Source organism: Electrona antarctica, assembly GCF_951216825.1.
Source record: "Electrona antarctica genome assembly, chromosome: 18".
Lineage (NCBI taxonomy): Eukaryota > Metazoa > Chordata > Actinopteri > Myctophiformes > Myctophidae > Electrona > Electrona antarctica.
The window spans coordinates 25,808,374-25,823,754 of NC_136799.1; the positions used below are offsets into that span (position 1 = coordinate 25,808,374).

The 15,381-nt window shown below is 44.7% G+C and overlaps 1 protein-coding gene across 2 annotated transcripts in view; it reads left to right on the top strand.

Moving 5' to 3' along the window:
• hs6st1a (heparan sulfate 6-O-sulfotransferase 1a) overlaps positions 1 to 4,849 on the top strand; it is a 56,515-nt gene extending 51,666 nt beyond the window's left edge. The window contains exons 4-5 of one of the 2 annotated variants that reach the window (XM_079528739.1): positions 346 to 659; positions 1,171 to 4,849. In XM_079528739.1, the coding sequence (XP_079384865.1) occupies positions 346 to 659; position 1,171 (315 nt within the window). In that variant the 3' untranslated portion in view covers positions 1,172 to 4,849. Of the gene's footprint in view, positions 1 to 345 lie in introns of both variants that reach the window. The other variant, XM_079528738.1, reaches the window with a different exon arrangement.
• Positions 4,850 to 15,381: the final 10,532 nt, after the last annotated feature.

A 15,381-nucleotide genomic window follows, 5' to 3' on the forward strand; every position in this document is an offset into this window, starting at 1 on the left:
TAACATTAGCCAGTGTTATCAGGCGCTCAGCTCCGCTGGACCGCTGCAGTGTTTATATATGTCTATGGTTGAGAGTGTGGTCTGGGCATTGCAGACTTCCACCGTGGCCTTGTCATCGCTTAGGCAACCAATCATGACTAGGTCGCTACTACGCGATTGGCTGGCGGCGTTTAGGCGGCTCACATTGGCTTAGGCGGCATGGGGTCTACTCCCATTGATGACAAAAATGTCAGCTCTTGCACAGGGGTTTGAATCTTGTGTAGTACATGAATGTTATAGCGTGCAGCTTTAACAGTAACCTCCAGTTAACCATGCAACCCTATCCTCTCCTCCTCTCTTCTTTAGGTGCAGCGCATAGAAGAGCTGAACGAGCTGGACATGGATCTGTACGACTATGCCAGAGACCTGTTCCAGCAGCGCTACCAGTTCACCAGGCAACAGGAGAGGCGTCAGCAACGCCTCAAGAACCACCAGCAGCAGAGCCACCAGGGCCTGGGCCTGGGCGTCAGCCTCTGGCCCTCCAAGCAGGGCAAGCCGGGCCCTGCCCTGGCCTTGGAATGGGAGGAGAGGGAAGAGGCTGCGGAGGACGGAGGGAGAACAGAGGAGGCAGGCAGCAGGCTCCCCACTGAGGACTACATGAACCAGATCATCAACCGCTGGTAGCGGGAGAATGAGTGTGTGTGTGTGTGTGTGTGTGTGTGTATGTGTTGGGGAGGGGGGGATCTGGACTATACAGTATACACATACACATACTCGCATAACACACACACACACACACACACACGCACACACACACACTGTCTCTTGCACACACACAAACACATGCCCAGGCTGAGGCGTGTATCAAAGCCTGATCCGACTGACAGGTTTGCATTGCCTGACACCTGGAAGACAGGGAGGGGAGTTAGAGGGCCCAGGAGGTTGCTATGGAGACCTGGGAGGGTGCTTTTGCTGGCCGTCTATGTCGGCCCGTGTTTTATGGACTCCTTCCTAGGTTTTTCCCACTTATTAGCGTTAAATCGCCCCTTTACTCCCCCCTCCCCACCGTATATCCCTCCATCCTTTCATTCCCCATCATCATTACTGAGCGGAGGAGAGATCTTTTAGAATTGCTGACAACTAGCAATCTCATCCCTCTCTCTCTCTTCCTTCATCTTTCTACCTCCGCAGACCCCTGCCCCACACAACCCGCTCCTATATTTCTCCACTCCTGCGTGTGGCCATGCTGCGGAGCAGGGGAAGATGACATTTTAAAGTCTGTGAATTCCCATGAATCCTTGGCAGAAGGACCAGTGTACCTCCTGGATGTAATGTGCCGATGGCAAAGGAACTGGGAACGCCACGAAAGTGTGCTCTTGGCCGGGCCGAACAAAAGGAAGCCAAACGGGGGAAAAAAAAGACAGGACAAAGAAAAAAAACTGTACCTGCATAATGTCGTAGACTGAGTTGTGTACAAAACAAAAAAGCTTTTTGCTTTAAGAAGAAAAAAATGAAATCAGCCTCCATTCAAACCACAAACACGCTTATGTCACGAAACTCGTGATGGCCTCATTCTCATTTTTAGGATGATTTAAAATTAGTTTTTATTGTTTCTATTTTTTTATTTTTTTCCTCTGTTTTATGCTTTTTTAAAAGCAGAATTGTAATAACACTGAGACCAATATTGCTGCCTAAATGAAAAGTGATTCCTTTATTTGTGTATAATCTTATTTTGTTTTATAAATCAAACACTAATGGGTGGATGGACGTAAAATGGACCATAGCCATTACTGAAGCCTTGCATCATGGGACAAACTGAACAAGTGGCCTGTTGAGCCCGATTTATACTTTGTTGTACAACAGAGTCGTACGTCAAAGTATAAATCTGGCATTTGTCTGTCAGTGGTTTCCAATGTGCCTGTCGCTTAACTAGTTATATTTTTTCATTTTATGTGTTATGTTGGCATGCCAGTCAGTGAAATGAATTGCATATAGGTAAAAGCAGAAGAGCGCCAGGCGCTCTGTATACTATGGGTTGGCAGGGAGCAATTCAGCTTAAGCGACAAGCTCCTTGGGAACCTTCAGACAAAATGTTGGAGACGCAACTGGATTCTGGAAACGTATTGGTCACCATGGCAATATGAGCTCGTAATGTAGTGGAAGGCATTTTCAGACGCTCTTCCAGTTTGTCCTTTTAATATCATTTCTTCTGACAAAGATCTGCATTGGAAAAATAAGATGCTCCCTTTTCAAACAGAGCCTCCTCTACTTACCGAGCACACAGCACTGGTGACCAGTAAGGAAGGAGAATGTGTCTGAATTAAAGATATTGGTCTGTTTTAGCCTAAGAAAGGGATTGAGGTGAGGTTGTAGTGCCTCTTAAGTACTGGGATCATGTTAACTCCATGACATCATAACTATTACCAGGCAATGTGTCTGCATTATACTACATTGATTTATCTGACTACTGTGTGTGTGTGTGTGTGTGTGTGTGTGTGTGTGTGTGTGTGTGTGTGTGTGTGTGTGTGTGTGTGTGTGTGTGTGTGTGTCCGTCCATGTCCATGTCCATGTCTGCGTGCCAGTGTTATGACTGACTGTCTGTGTGTAAATAGTATGTACAGTATGCCTTTTAATGGTGTACAGTATGTGTATGCCTTTGTAAATAGTGTCTGACTGAGAGAATGTCTTACATTTTTGAGTGAGTGACAGGTTCCATGACCAATACCTTACCATTTTTGTGTGGGGGACAGGTTAAGTTGGGAACCACCATGCCCCCCTCCCCTTGCCCCCATACCTTGCTGAACGAGACTGACCATCCTAATGCTCAAAGCCAATTTCCTGTCTTGTCCTGAAAAATTGGGTGGGCTTTATTGGAATTGACTGTACTTCCTAATTATCTAAAGATATTACAATGTGACTTGCCCTTGTACTAGTCCTTTTTAAAAACTAAATGAGCAAAAATGATATTCATATATGAGAGACAGTCAACAGGGAAGGTCAGGGAAAAGTTGCAAGGGAAGGAAAAGCAAAATGTCACGATGTGATTGAGTCCACTTGAATGCAAGCTTGGTGCCATCCAGAGGACAACTTGAGGGCCACTGCCATCTCTTTAGTTAAAGAATACCACCTGTGTTTTTTAGACATGATTCATCATTGTCAAAACATGGATAAATGAAATGCTCCTGGGGTGCCAACCCTGCCCACACCACCACATCGCTGCGTTCCTGAGATATGGTCCATTATTTCAGTGATTCTCAACCTTTTTCATTTGAAGTACCCCCAGTTTGTTATACATTAGGCCACAGACCCCCATTTGTTACTAGTTTTCATCTCTGGGACCCTAATCTACTTTGTAAAAGCCTCTTTAAATGTATTTCTTTTCAAAATATTTTTATTCAGAGTACAGAGTACATAAGCGTCCATTTGGACCCTTGGTGGTCCCTGTAACGTAACCAACGTTGAGAATCCGTGCATTACATAATGTTGACGTGACCTTTTCAACCTAAAAGTTAAGCTCTTTGGGGCAGCCTACTAATCATTCCAACCACGTTTAATGAAAATCTGCCCATCCATTCTCAGTCGGTTATATATTTTCTATTAGTTAATTATATCTGTTGTTGCAGTGCAATATTATCTTTTTAGGCATCATAATGTATTGTTTTAAATGTTTTCACTCATCTACGTTATGACAATGATTGCCAGATGGGGGAAAATACCAGCGGTATCCTTTAACCCAACTGTTGCAGATCTTTTTGGAAACGGTAACAGAAATCAACAATTGAACCACCCTACTGACCTGCCATTATCAAAAGGGTCTACAAATTGGCCAGTGGTTCCATCCATCACTCATTCTGGTTTTTTTCAGGGATGATTCACAAGGGGAAGGCGAGGGAGATGAAAAGCACTAGGACACATCCAGAGTCGATAATGGGGCTTTTTGTGTATCCTTGAAAGTAGCCCAATAATGGGGATGGCAAAAATTGATATAGAATGAGACTCCCCATCCATTGCATTCTTGTGCCAGAGACTGGAGACAAGTAAACGATAAAAGCCCAGTTATACTTAGTGGCGCACTGGTGTCTTGCAACACAAACAGCAGATCTACAAGCTTACAATGCGTTACACTGTGACGAGTTGTAAGCTTGTAGATTGCCTATACTACTAAGTAAAAATCAGCCTTAAGGGCTTGAGGCGGACTTCTACACACGTTTTTTCAAAGCCAGATCTATTAGCCGGTTCTATTAAACCACATTTGGTTTAGTGGTCAAAGCCCTGGTCCAGAACCGTAGGACATTGTCCCTCTCATGGGATTCCTTTATTGCCTATTTATGTTTCTTTCCAGCCAAAACTGTCTTTACACATAATAATGTGGAGCTGTGTGTGTGTATGTATGCCGCATGAGCTACTATATGACCAGTAGCGTGTAATTGGCCTCTTGCTGGCCATTAGAATTCCCACGGTAATCCCTCAAGCAACCATCGTCTTGAAGCGGTTCTGGATCAGCTCTTTGAAGGCAACTGGCCTATAATCGACATCAAACAACAGTATGCCCAAAAAGAAAACAACAGTCCACTGTTACAAATGGAAAATAAGTACTTGGTCTAAATTGATTCCAGAGATTGAGGGTGTAAACTCTAATATTCATCTATATCTTGTCTCAACATTATCTATACATCCAATGTCTTAAAAGTGTTTTCTTTGTGAACATGAGATAAGTCTGGCATCGTTAATTTCTTGTGGTTTGTTAATTTTTCAAGTGGTATGCAGAGCTTCTCTGGCTCCCTTTGTAAGCGTCATCCTGAGTTTGTTTACTTATGATTGCAAGAATGAATCATCAAGCCACCAATTAAAGATATTTCATTTTTACAGAGCTGTTTGTGTTTTGTGGTTAATATTGCACTCATGTTGTGACTCTTTCCTCACTCACATTCCTGTCACATGTGGGTCTTTGGGTACTCAGAAAAGCGCTATATAAGTTTGAGATATTATTATTATGTGAACCGTTTTTGAGGAGGGCAAATGCACATTTCCCCCTGTGAATCTGCTGAGGAAGGTCACGCCGAAGGTGGATTACAAAGTGCAGCCACAAAGTCAATTAAAAAACACATATGCACAGTCATCACTGCGGTCTTTACTGTTTGTGCAACGGCTCTGCCCTCCAGCTCTCTGCAGTCCCACTCAGTCTGTCTACTGGCCAATCTATAGCTAAAGGACATTTCAACCACTCACACGCACAAACCACAGGACCGTGACCCCATAAAGCTGCCTGTTCGCCCCCTAACGACAGCCCCAGCCCTGTCAGCAGTGATCTACAGCCTAATTCAATCTGCAGACACACCGGCTCTACCTAGTACACGTATGCACACAATTACACACACACACATGCACCTCTTCCTCCCCTTTAGGGGGCAGGAAGGCTACTGTACACTATATGCATCGATGGGAGGAATGAGGGTGACTCAGGTGGGGTATAAATAACTGTGCCCTTGGTGGGTTAGGTTTAACTCAGACAGACAGAGCACAGACCTTCGCCCCTTCTCATCACCTGCCCGTTGAGCTTTGAACTTTGACCCCCCCTTGGAGCGAGGAAGTAAAATAATTTCCCTGGACAGCAAGAAGCAGTAGAGCAAGCTTTAACTAGCTTGAGATTGAGGAAAGATAAAAAGCAAATAGACAGCAGGGTATGTGAGACAGAACATGTAGGGGGCAGAGTGGGGTCATCTTCTGTCTGACATATAAACAGAATTGGGAGAAAATTGTGATATGGAGGGGGGGGGGGGGGGGGACAAGCAGTACTTCTGACAGCTGGGACATTGTGTGCTGGACTGAGCGCAGTCTTTAATCCTCTCCTCTGTACCGGTTCGTTGTCATTTCAAGTGCAGCCGGACTAAACAAACAATAATGGCTGAGTTACAGCACAGGGCTGAACAGCTTTTGTCTATTTGAATTTGTGTGTGTGTGTGTGTGCGTGCGTGTGTGTGCGTGTGCGTGCGTGCGGGTGCGTGTGCGTGTGCGTGTGTGTGTGTGTGTGTGTGTGTGTGTGTGAGAGAGAGAGAGAGAGAAGTGCTCACTCTAGGGCACCAGGAATCAGGCTTTGAGTGATTGTATTGGCCCTGGCTGCAGTCCATTATTAGGAGGTCAACTTGGCCTCAACTCTTTCTCTCAGATCTCTGGTCCCATACCGCTGTCATGCAAACAAAGAAGCTTTGACAATATTATCGCTTATGTTCAGCATGGCATTCTGCAGATAAGTTCATATTGAGTGCTTCCCTTGCATGCTTCAGAGCCAGGCTATTATAGCATTGGAGGATTGCCCCATTGGCACCGGCAAATGGTCACAATGGCTTTGGTCTTTTGTCTGTGTTTGAGGCTTTTTCAACAATGGCATGGCATAAACCTTCATTGCTGAATATGCTGTGAGTGTATGAAACAAATATGAATAATTTAAGTTTTGTTTCAGACAGTAGACTATAACTATCAGAGCACATGTACAGCAATGAAATAATTATGATTCAAATTGAAGTAATTATCTGAACCCTAAACCAGGGTTCGGCTAATCATCCAGGTCAACAACAGCAAATCATCCTGCATGATATTGGTCTCCCAGGAAGGCCTGCACAATAAAGACATGAACAATACAGAGCCATCCTCCCAGCCAATGCTTTGGAACTCCGACAGACTTACACCAGTGGGAGTGACTTACACCAGTGGGAGTGGGAGTCCCACTGGACAGACTTACACCAGTGGGAGTGTAAGTCCCACTGGACAGACTTACACCAGTGGGAGTGTAAGTCCCACTGGACAGACTTACACCAGTGGGAGTGGGAGTGCAACATGAGGAATCCTGCAGTCCTGTTATGGTCAGACTTACACCAGTGGGAGTGGCAGTGCAACATGAGGAATCCTGCAGTCCTGTTACAGACTTACACCAGTGGCAGTGCAACATGAGGAATCCTGCAGTCCTGTTACAGACTTACACCAGTGGGAGTGCAACATGAGGAATCCTGCAGTCCTGTTACAGACTTACACCAGTGGCAGTGCAACATGAGGAATCCTGCAGTCCTGTTACAGACTTACACCAGTGGGAGTGCAACATGAGGAATCCTGCAGTCCTGTTACAGACTTACACCAGTGGCAGTGCAACATGAGGAATCCTGCAGTCCTGTTATGGTCAGACTTACACCAGTGGCAGTGCAACATGAGGAATCCTGCAGTCCTGTTACAGACTTACACCAGTGGGAGTGCAACATGAGGAATCCTGCAGTCCTGTTATGGTCAGACTTACACCAGTGGGAGTGCAACATGAGGAACCCTGCAGTCCTGTTATGGTCAGACTCAGAAATGAGTGGTTGGTTTGTCAGAATGTGGTCTGGTATCTCTTATACTTCACAAATGGTTCCATTTGGTTCAATTTGTACACTTTTAGAGTTAAATCAACACTCACTATTTTACAGTGTAGGAGCTCATAAAAAGCGTATCCAATGCAAACCTGTTAGCGCCTTCATAAAAGTCTCATAAAGGTTGATCCTGGTGAAAGGTCAGTGGGATGCAAACCGGGGTCATGGCCAAACAATAAATATATATAGGGGTATTAGAAGGGCAGTAGGATTACATTATTTTTTTATGTCTAATAGAGCACACACACAAACACACCTGGACCAGTATAAATAGAAATGTTGGAAAACCACAAATGCTTCTTTGCACAAACCAGTCACAGGCCTTTTAATAAAGTAATCTCTTATTTTTGCTAATTTGTCAGACTGAATAAACAGTGCATATGTTTTGCCTAATTACGATTAGCAATTAATTTGATTAATTTTGTATTTGTATTTATGCACTGACTGAGCTATCCCAGCATTGGTAATGGCTGTAATGTAGTAAATTAGCTTCATGTAGGTGACCTTGCCTGACCCCCATTATGCAGACAGGGACACATTTAATTAGTGGCGACTCACGTGAAACGACAAAATGTATTAATATTAATGGAGGTTTAATTGAGGTCGTTTTGGTCCCCCGTTGAGGCTTTCAACCTCTAAAATGGCTGACGTGTGGCAGTCTGGGGACATGGAGCCCACCACACCTCATATTGGCCATTTTGTATTTGACCCCGGAGAAGATGACAGCCACCTCCCATAATTCATCTGAGGATGTCACCTCCTTGACAGACAAACGGGCCCTGCGGGCTGTGTGTGTGTGTGTGTGTGTGTGTGTGTGTGTGTGTGTGTGTGTGTGTGTGTGTGTGTGTGTGTGTGTGTGTGTGTGTGTGTGTGTGTGTGTGTGTGTGTGTGTGTGTATTTGTGCATTCTCTGTGTGTGTTCCTCAATGTGAAGGTCAGATCCGACCGGGATAATTAATGGTGCTGCTTTTTTATAAAATGTTAAATCAAACCACAGACCCGTTCTCTATGGAACATCAGCTGTCCAATTTAATTTAGACTCCAGAGCAAGTAAATGAAAACGCAAGACCCATGTCCCCACAACCTGGGATTGTTCCTGTCGCCCCCATCATATTTTCATTATGAACATACAACAGGTAGACAAGCAGCACTCATACAATTTACCCATCTGTCCCGAAGGGATATTCTAGGCAAAAGTGTCCCCCAGCCACAAAAACCTGAGTGCAGTTTTCAAGGTTGATTCTCAGGACTCCCAGGTCTACTCTGAAGTGGAAGAAATGTTCAATTTGTTCAACGGTGGTTTTATAACACTGCCCCCTGCCCCCTGTATTACAGATTTGGTGTTGATAGAGGTAATAGGACAGTACGATCACTGCATGTTATTGTTATCACCCCGAGTCCCAACCCATATACACAAGCATATCACTGTTAAATGAAAACTAAAATAGACTCAAAGTTAGTCTGCATGTTTACTTTTTTTAAATGTCCCGATAACTACATAACACAAACAAAACACAATATAGAAATGATAATACATTTGGTGCCACACACACAAACAAACAAACAATCTAACTAGAAAAGTGTGCTCCTTGGAGCACAGGTCTCCGCCAGGCGGGATTGCCTATCTAGGGCCCGCAAACTTTGGTTATAGTCACTTGGCATAGGATCTGAAAAATCTAGCTGATGAATCTTGATCACATGATCCCTGCGTTTTGAAGACAACGCACTATGGGACGGGTACGCTGCCACTATAATGAATGGAACCCGGGTACACTGAGCGCGGGTGCGGTGTGCAGGTTGTGCGTAAGCTCCGTGCGTGAATCTGGCACAAACAGGGCCTATAAATTGCGTTGTGATCTAAGGAATCCAGGGAAAAGGACATGTCAATTGTACGACTAGAGTTATAGTCCAGAATGGGAAGTGGGCTGTAATTGTAGGGCCACCATGAGGAGATTTGTACAATTTGGGATGGAGGTTCTTCCTTGGCTTAGAAGGAATGTGTGTACCAAGTTTTCCAGCAATCGTGCGCTGCATTCATGATGTGTGGTAGCCTATTTTGTGCAAAACGGCCACCCCCACAAACTTTGGGAGTCAATCATAGCCAATCGGAATGGAATATGAGAAAAGAAATGTGACAGATACGTCTTGACTGTTGATCTCAAAGATAATCTCTCATGGAGGCACTATAACAGGCCTCAAAATGACTGCAAAACCCTGAAAGATTGCTGCTATTAGTTTCAAAAGGCTTTATTCCAAGCTACCTGTGCCAACATATTTCTAACAGCACATTAGTGGTTTTAGCCAGTCTTTCCACGTTGCAATGTGCTATAGGCTACATTACATTACATTACAGTCATTTAGCAGACGCTTTTATCCAAAGCGACTTACAATAAGTGTATTCAACATAGGTAGGGAACAAAAACTACTAATCACCAGAAGTCTTTAGTGCATTTTCTGCAAAAACAAGCAACCAAGAGTATACCTAGCGCTAAGGTAAAAGTGCAATATATCAGCTACCTATTTCCTTAAACAGATGAGACAAAATAGCTAAATCAAATGAGCATGAGCTAAAACAATTAAGTGTATCGACTAAACAAGATCCAATAAACAATACAACAATAGAAAACAAGCGTTCGTACAACTAGTTAACAACAAGTAGGTCAGGCAGAGAGGAAGGGTAGTGTTTCCTGAAGAGGTGGGTTTTCAACCTGCGGCGAAATATGGGCAGTGACTCTGCTGTCCTAACATCAGTGGGAAGTTCATTCCACCACTGTGGGGCCAGAACAGAAAAGAGTCGTGACCGTGTGGATCGGCCAGAAGGACCCTTGAGTGACGAGGCAATCAGTCGCCCCGAGGTGGCAGACCGAAGTGGTCGGGCAGGGGTGTAGGCATCGACCATAGCCCGGAGGTAGGAAGGAGCTGTTCCTTTCACTGCCCTATAGGCTAACACCAGGGTTTTGAACTGGATGCGAGCCGCTACGGGGAGCCAGTGTAGAGAACGGAGAAGGATGGTTGTGTGGGAGAACTTGGGGCGGTTGAACACCAGACGAGCCGCAGCTTTCTGAACAAGCTCCAGAGGTCTGATGGCAGATGCCGGAGCACCAGCAAGGAGGGAGTTGCAGTAGTCCAGGCGGGAGATGACGAGAGCCTGGATGAGCACCTGGGCTGCCTTCTCCGTGAGGAAGGGGCGAATCCTCCTGATGTTGTAGAGGAGGAATCTGCAGGACCTTGTCACTGATGCGATGTTTGCCGAGAACGTCAGTTGATCGTCCAGGGTCACACCCAGATTCGTCGCAGTCCGAGTTGAGGTCACCACAGCATTATCAATGGTGATGGCCATGTCTCGGTGCGGACAGCCCTTCCCCGGGAGGAACATCAGCTCGGTCTTGTCCAGGTTGAGCTTCAGGTGGTTTGTCGACATCCACTCCGAGATGTCAGCCAGACAAGCAGCAATGCGTGCCTCCACTTGGGTATCAGAGGGGGGGAATGAGAGGATCAGCTGGGTGTCATCGGCATAGCAGTGGTAGGAAAAGCCATGGGAGTGGATGACAGCACCCAGAGATGTAGTGTAGAGAGAGAAAAGAAGAGGACCCAGAACCGAGCCTTGGGGAACCCCAGTTGTGAGCCTGTGTGGTTCTGACACAGACCCTCTCAGCATCACCTGGTAGGAGCGACCCGTGAGGTAGGATGCAAACAGGGAGAGTGCAGAGCCTGAGACACCCATCCCCTCGAGGGTGGAGAGGAGGATCTGATGGTTCACCGTGTCGAACGCTGCAGACAGGTCCAGGAGTATCAGGACGGAGGAGAGAGAGTTCGCTCTAGCGGCATGGAGCGACTCCGTCACTGCCAGCAGGGCAGTCTCTGTCGAGTGACCCACAAGGCACAAGGCACAAGGCTACTGTATCTCTGCTTAGTGTTTACACAATGCTGTACCCCGTCCAACTGTACATAGCATACTTACCCCATTTTTATTTTTTGTTATTTTTGTTATTCTTTTATTATGCATTTGACACTTGCTTTGGCAATGTAAACATATGTTCACTGTTGAGATGTATTAAAAATGATCGTTAATTGTCTGTGTATATAAATATATCATTGTCACTGTATGTATATTTATATATTGGAATGTATGATCATTAATTGCCTGTATATATATATCACTGTGTATATTTGTATCTATACCTTTAAGAGCACGTGACCTGATACCGGTCACGTGATCGTGTGAGCTGTGTATATAAGGAAGTGAAAATAAACATACTGCTCTCAGCCATTGTCTAAGAAGCAACAGTATATCTGTCTCTCTGAGTTTCTGTGTTTGTCCTCCGTCATGTTTCAGGCTAGCTTTGAGTTCTTGTTGGTTTGACGCGATGCGCTAGCTTTGTTTAACAGGTCATGGAGCCCAGTGTTAAGAACAACAACGACCAATGGAGCTGAATTCGTTTTGACGGAGATGAAAGGAACTTTGATCACGGCACTGAGGAATGCAGAAGAGACTTTGAGTGATGGCTTGCTAACAGCAATGGTTCTGAAGGGGCTGCCAGAATCGTGTAAGCCATTTTTCCATCCACATCGCACAGAGTGACGACAGGATCACCTTTGCCGACTTTGAGGCCAAACTGAGGAGTTACGAGATCACTGAAAGGTTCAGTAGCAGTTCCGGGGATGACAGCGTGATGAGACTAAGAAGCAAGGACAACGACATGAGACTGTCCTGTTATAATTGCGGCCAGAGGGGGCACAAATCGTTTGAGTGCGGAGATGTTGCTGGTCAGAGAGAACAGAGACAGTGGTGCAGTCTTTGCAGAAGTCCAACACATAACGACACCAACTGTAGACGGAGAAGACGAAAAGACAGACTGTCCTGTTATAATTGCGGCCAGAGGGGGCACAAATCGTTTGAGTGCGGAGATGCTGCTGGTCAGAGAGAACAGAGACAGTGGTGCAGTCTTTGCAGAAGTCCAACACATAACGACACCAACTGTAGACGGAGAAGACGAAAAGACAACGTCAAGGTGACGCAGGATGAAGAGGAGCACACGGTCGCCTTCGGGGTGGGCCAGGTGAACCGCGACTCGGACGGCGCCGGGAGACCGAAGCAGAGACTTTGTCGGAGTAATACTCTGAGCAGATGGCTGATGGTCGACACCGGGGCTACGTCACATATTGTGACCGACGTGAAGAAGTTCCGAAACTTCGATGAGAATTTCGAGCCACGGAGGAATGTTCTGGAGATGGCTGATGGAGTGAGGGCCTCTGGCGTAGCGCTGAAGAGAGGTACTGCAGTGTTTTACCTGAGAGATACCAAGGGTCGAGAGGTGGAAACGATGCTGAAGGGGGCGCTGTATGTTCCATCCTTTCCCCAAGACATTTTCTCAGTCAACGCAGCAACATCAAATGGAGCCACATTCATCTTCAAAGAGGGACAGAACAAGTTCATCCAGAGAGACGGCACGACATTCGACATTAAGGTACATGACAGGTTGTTTTATGTAAACACCGTTGATGAGAGTATTGATGTTGATGAATGTCATGGGTGCTATGACATCAAGACGTGGCATGAGATTCTGGGACATTGCAACTACGAAGATGTGTTAAAACTGCAGAATGTAACTGATGGTATGGAAATTAAAGGCAAGGTTGATATTTCCAAGTTGTCATGCGATGTGTGTATAGAAGGTAAATTTGCTCAGAGCCGAAATAGAGAACCAGACCAAAGAGCTAAAGCAGCATTAGAACTTGTACACACAGATTTATCTGGACCAATTGATCCAACGGCTAAAGACGGATTCAAATATGCTTTAGCATTTACTGACGACTATTCAGGAGCTACTTTTGTTTATTTCTTGAAATCTAAGAGTGACACAGTCCAAGCTACAGAGAAGTACATTGCCGATGTTTCACCTTATGGGAAAATTAAGTGTATTCGTTCGGATAATGGTACTGAGTATACTTCTGGTCACTTTCAGGCATTGTTAAGCGGAAAGTCCATTAGACATGAGACCTCAGCTCCATACTCACCCCATCAGAATGGGACAGCTGAAAGAAATTGGCGAACGCTGTTTGAGATGGCCAGATGTATGCTGATTGAGTGCCAATTACCAAGGGAATTGTGGGCATATGCGGTAATGACGGCTGCTGTTATTCTAAATAGATGTTTCAATAAGCGTGTAGGACAGACCCCATATTACATGCTGACAGGAAAGAGGCCAAACCTTTCAAGAATGAGAATTTTTGGGTCCCCATGCTATGCATATAAACAAAATAAGAAAAAGTTGGATTCACGATGTGAAAAAGGGATATTTGTGGGATATGATAAGAATAGCCCAGCCTATTTAGTGTTTTGTCCCGACACTGGGAAGGTAACTAAGCACAGATTGGTAAAGTTCATTCAAAGGAATGTCATTGAGATTCAGACCCAAACAGAGTGGGATGATGATTGCAGTGGGGGAAGGACTGTAAACCACCTCCCTGAAGATAGGGAAACTAACGAGACACAAGAACAAGAGGTGGTTGTTGAAATGAGTGATTTGGCAAATGTTCAGGCAGGTGAAGATGGCCAAACCAGTGAGATACAGGAACAAGAAGCAGGGGAGATGGATGATTTGGTCAGTGCTCAGGCAGGTGACAGTGGCCAGAGTGCAACATATCCCAGAAGAAAAGTAAAACCACCTCAGTATTTGGAGGATTATGAGTGTCAAGTAAAATCTGATGACCTAGATGACATAACCTTTGATTATTGTTATAGAGTCATTTGTGATGTGCCACACACAGTAAAGCAGGCAATGGAATCACCTGACTCTAAGTTATGGGCAAGAGCTATGGATGAGGAAATTGAATCACTAAAGGAAAATGACACGTTTACCCTGACTAAACTGCCAGAAGGCAAAGAAATAGTGGGGGGTAGATGGGTGTATGCTTTAAAAACAAATGCAGATGAATCTAAACAATTCAAGGCACGTTATGTAGCCAAAGGTTTCAATCAAAAACCAGGTGTGGATTATGAAGAGACTTTTTCACCAACGGCAAACCAGACTAGTGTGAGGGTATTGATGCAAAAGGCAGCACAAGAGAATATGATCTTACACCAAATGGACGTCAATCGGCCTATTTGCATGCACCAATAGATTTTGAGATTTACATGAGACAACCAGAGGGATATGAAGTTACATCTGAGAATGGGGACATGCTGGTGTGTAAACTAAATAAATCTTTGTATGGTTTAAAACAATCAGGGAGAAATTGGAACAAGATGTTGCATGATTTTTTAACTAAAAATCAATTTATTCAGAACCCAGTTGATTATTGTGTTTACACAAGGGAAATGAAGGATCAAAAGGTATTCATTTTATTTTGGGTCGATGATATAATAATTGCAGCAAGTGATGACAATGTGATGATTGATGTCAAAGAAATGCTTACAGCAAAATTCAGAATGAAAGACTTAGGCAAATTGAAACATTTCATTGGTATTGATTTTGAACAAGGTGAACATTATGTGACTATGTCACAAAGGAAATATGTTGACAAAATATTGACTAGATTTGACATGCAGGACTGCAAGCCAAGAACAACACCCTGTGAGGCAAAATTGAACTACACTGACAGCAGTGAGTCATTGGGGGATGTGAGAAAGTACAGGGAAGTTGTGGGTAGTCTAATATACTTGACTACTTGTACCAGGCCAGATCTGAGTTTTGTAGTGGGAAAACTTTCACAATATTTTTCTAAACCAACAGAAGAGCAGTGGATCACAGTGAAACATGTGCTGAGATATCTGAAGGGAACCAGGGAAAAATCCTTATGCTATAGAAAATGTGAGGAACTAGGCTTGATAGCATATAGTGATGCAAACTGGGCAGAGGATGCAAGTGACAGACGTAGCACTAGTGGTTATTGTGTCAGCCTAAACCCAGAGGGCCCTTTGATTTCATGGAGGTCTAAAAAGCAATACACCGTAGCACTTTCAACTTGTGAAGCTGAGTACATGGCTTTAGCGGCAACTCTAC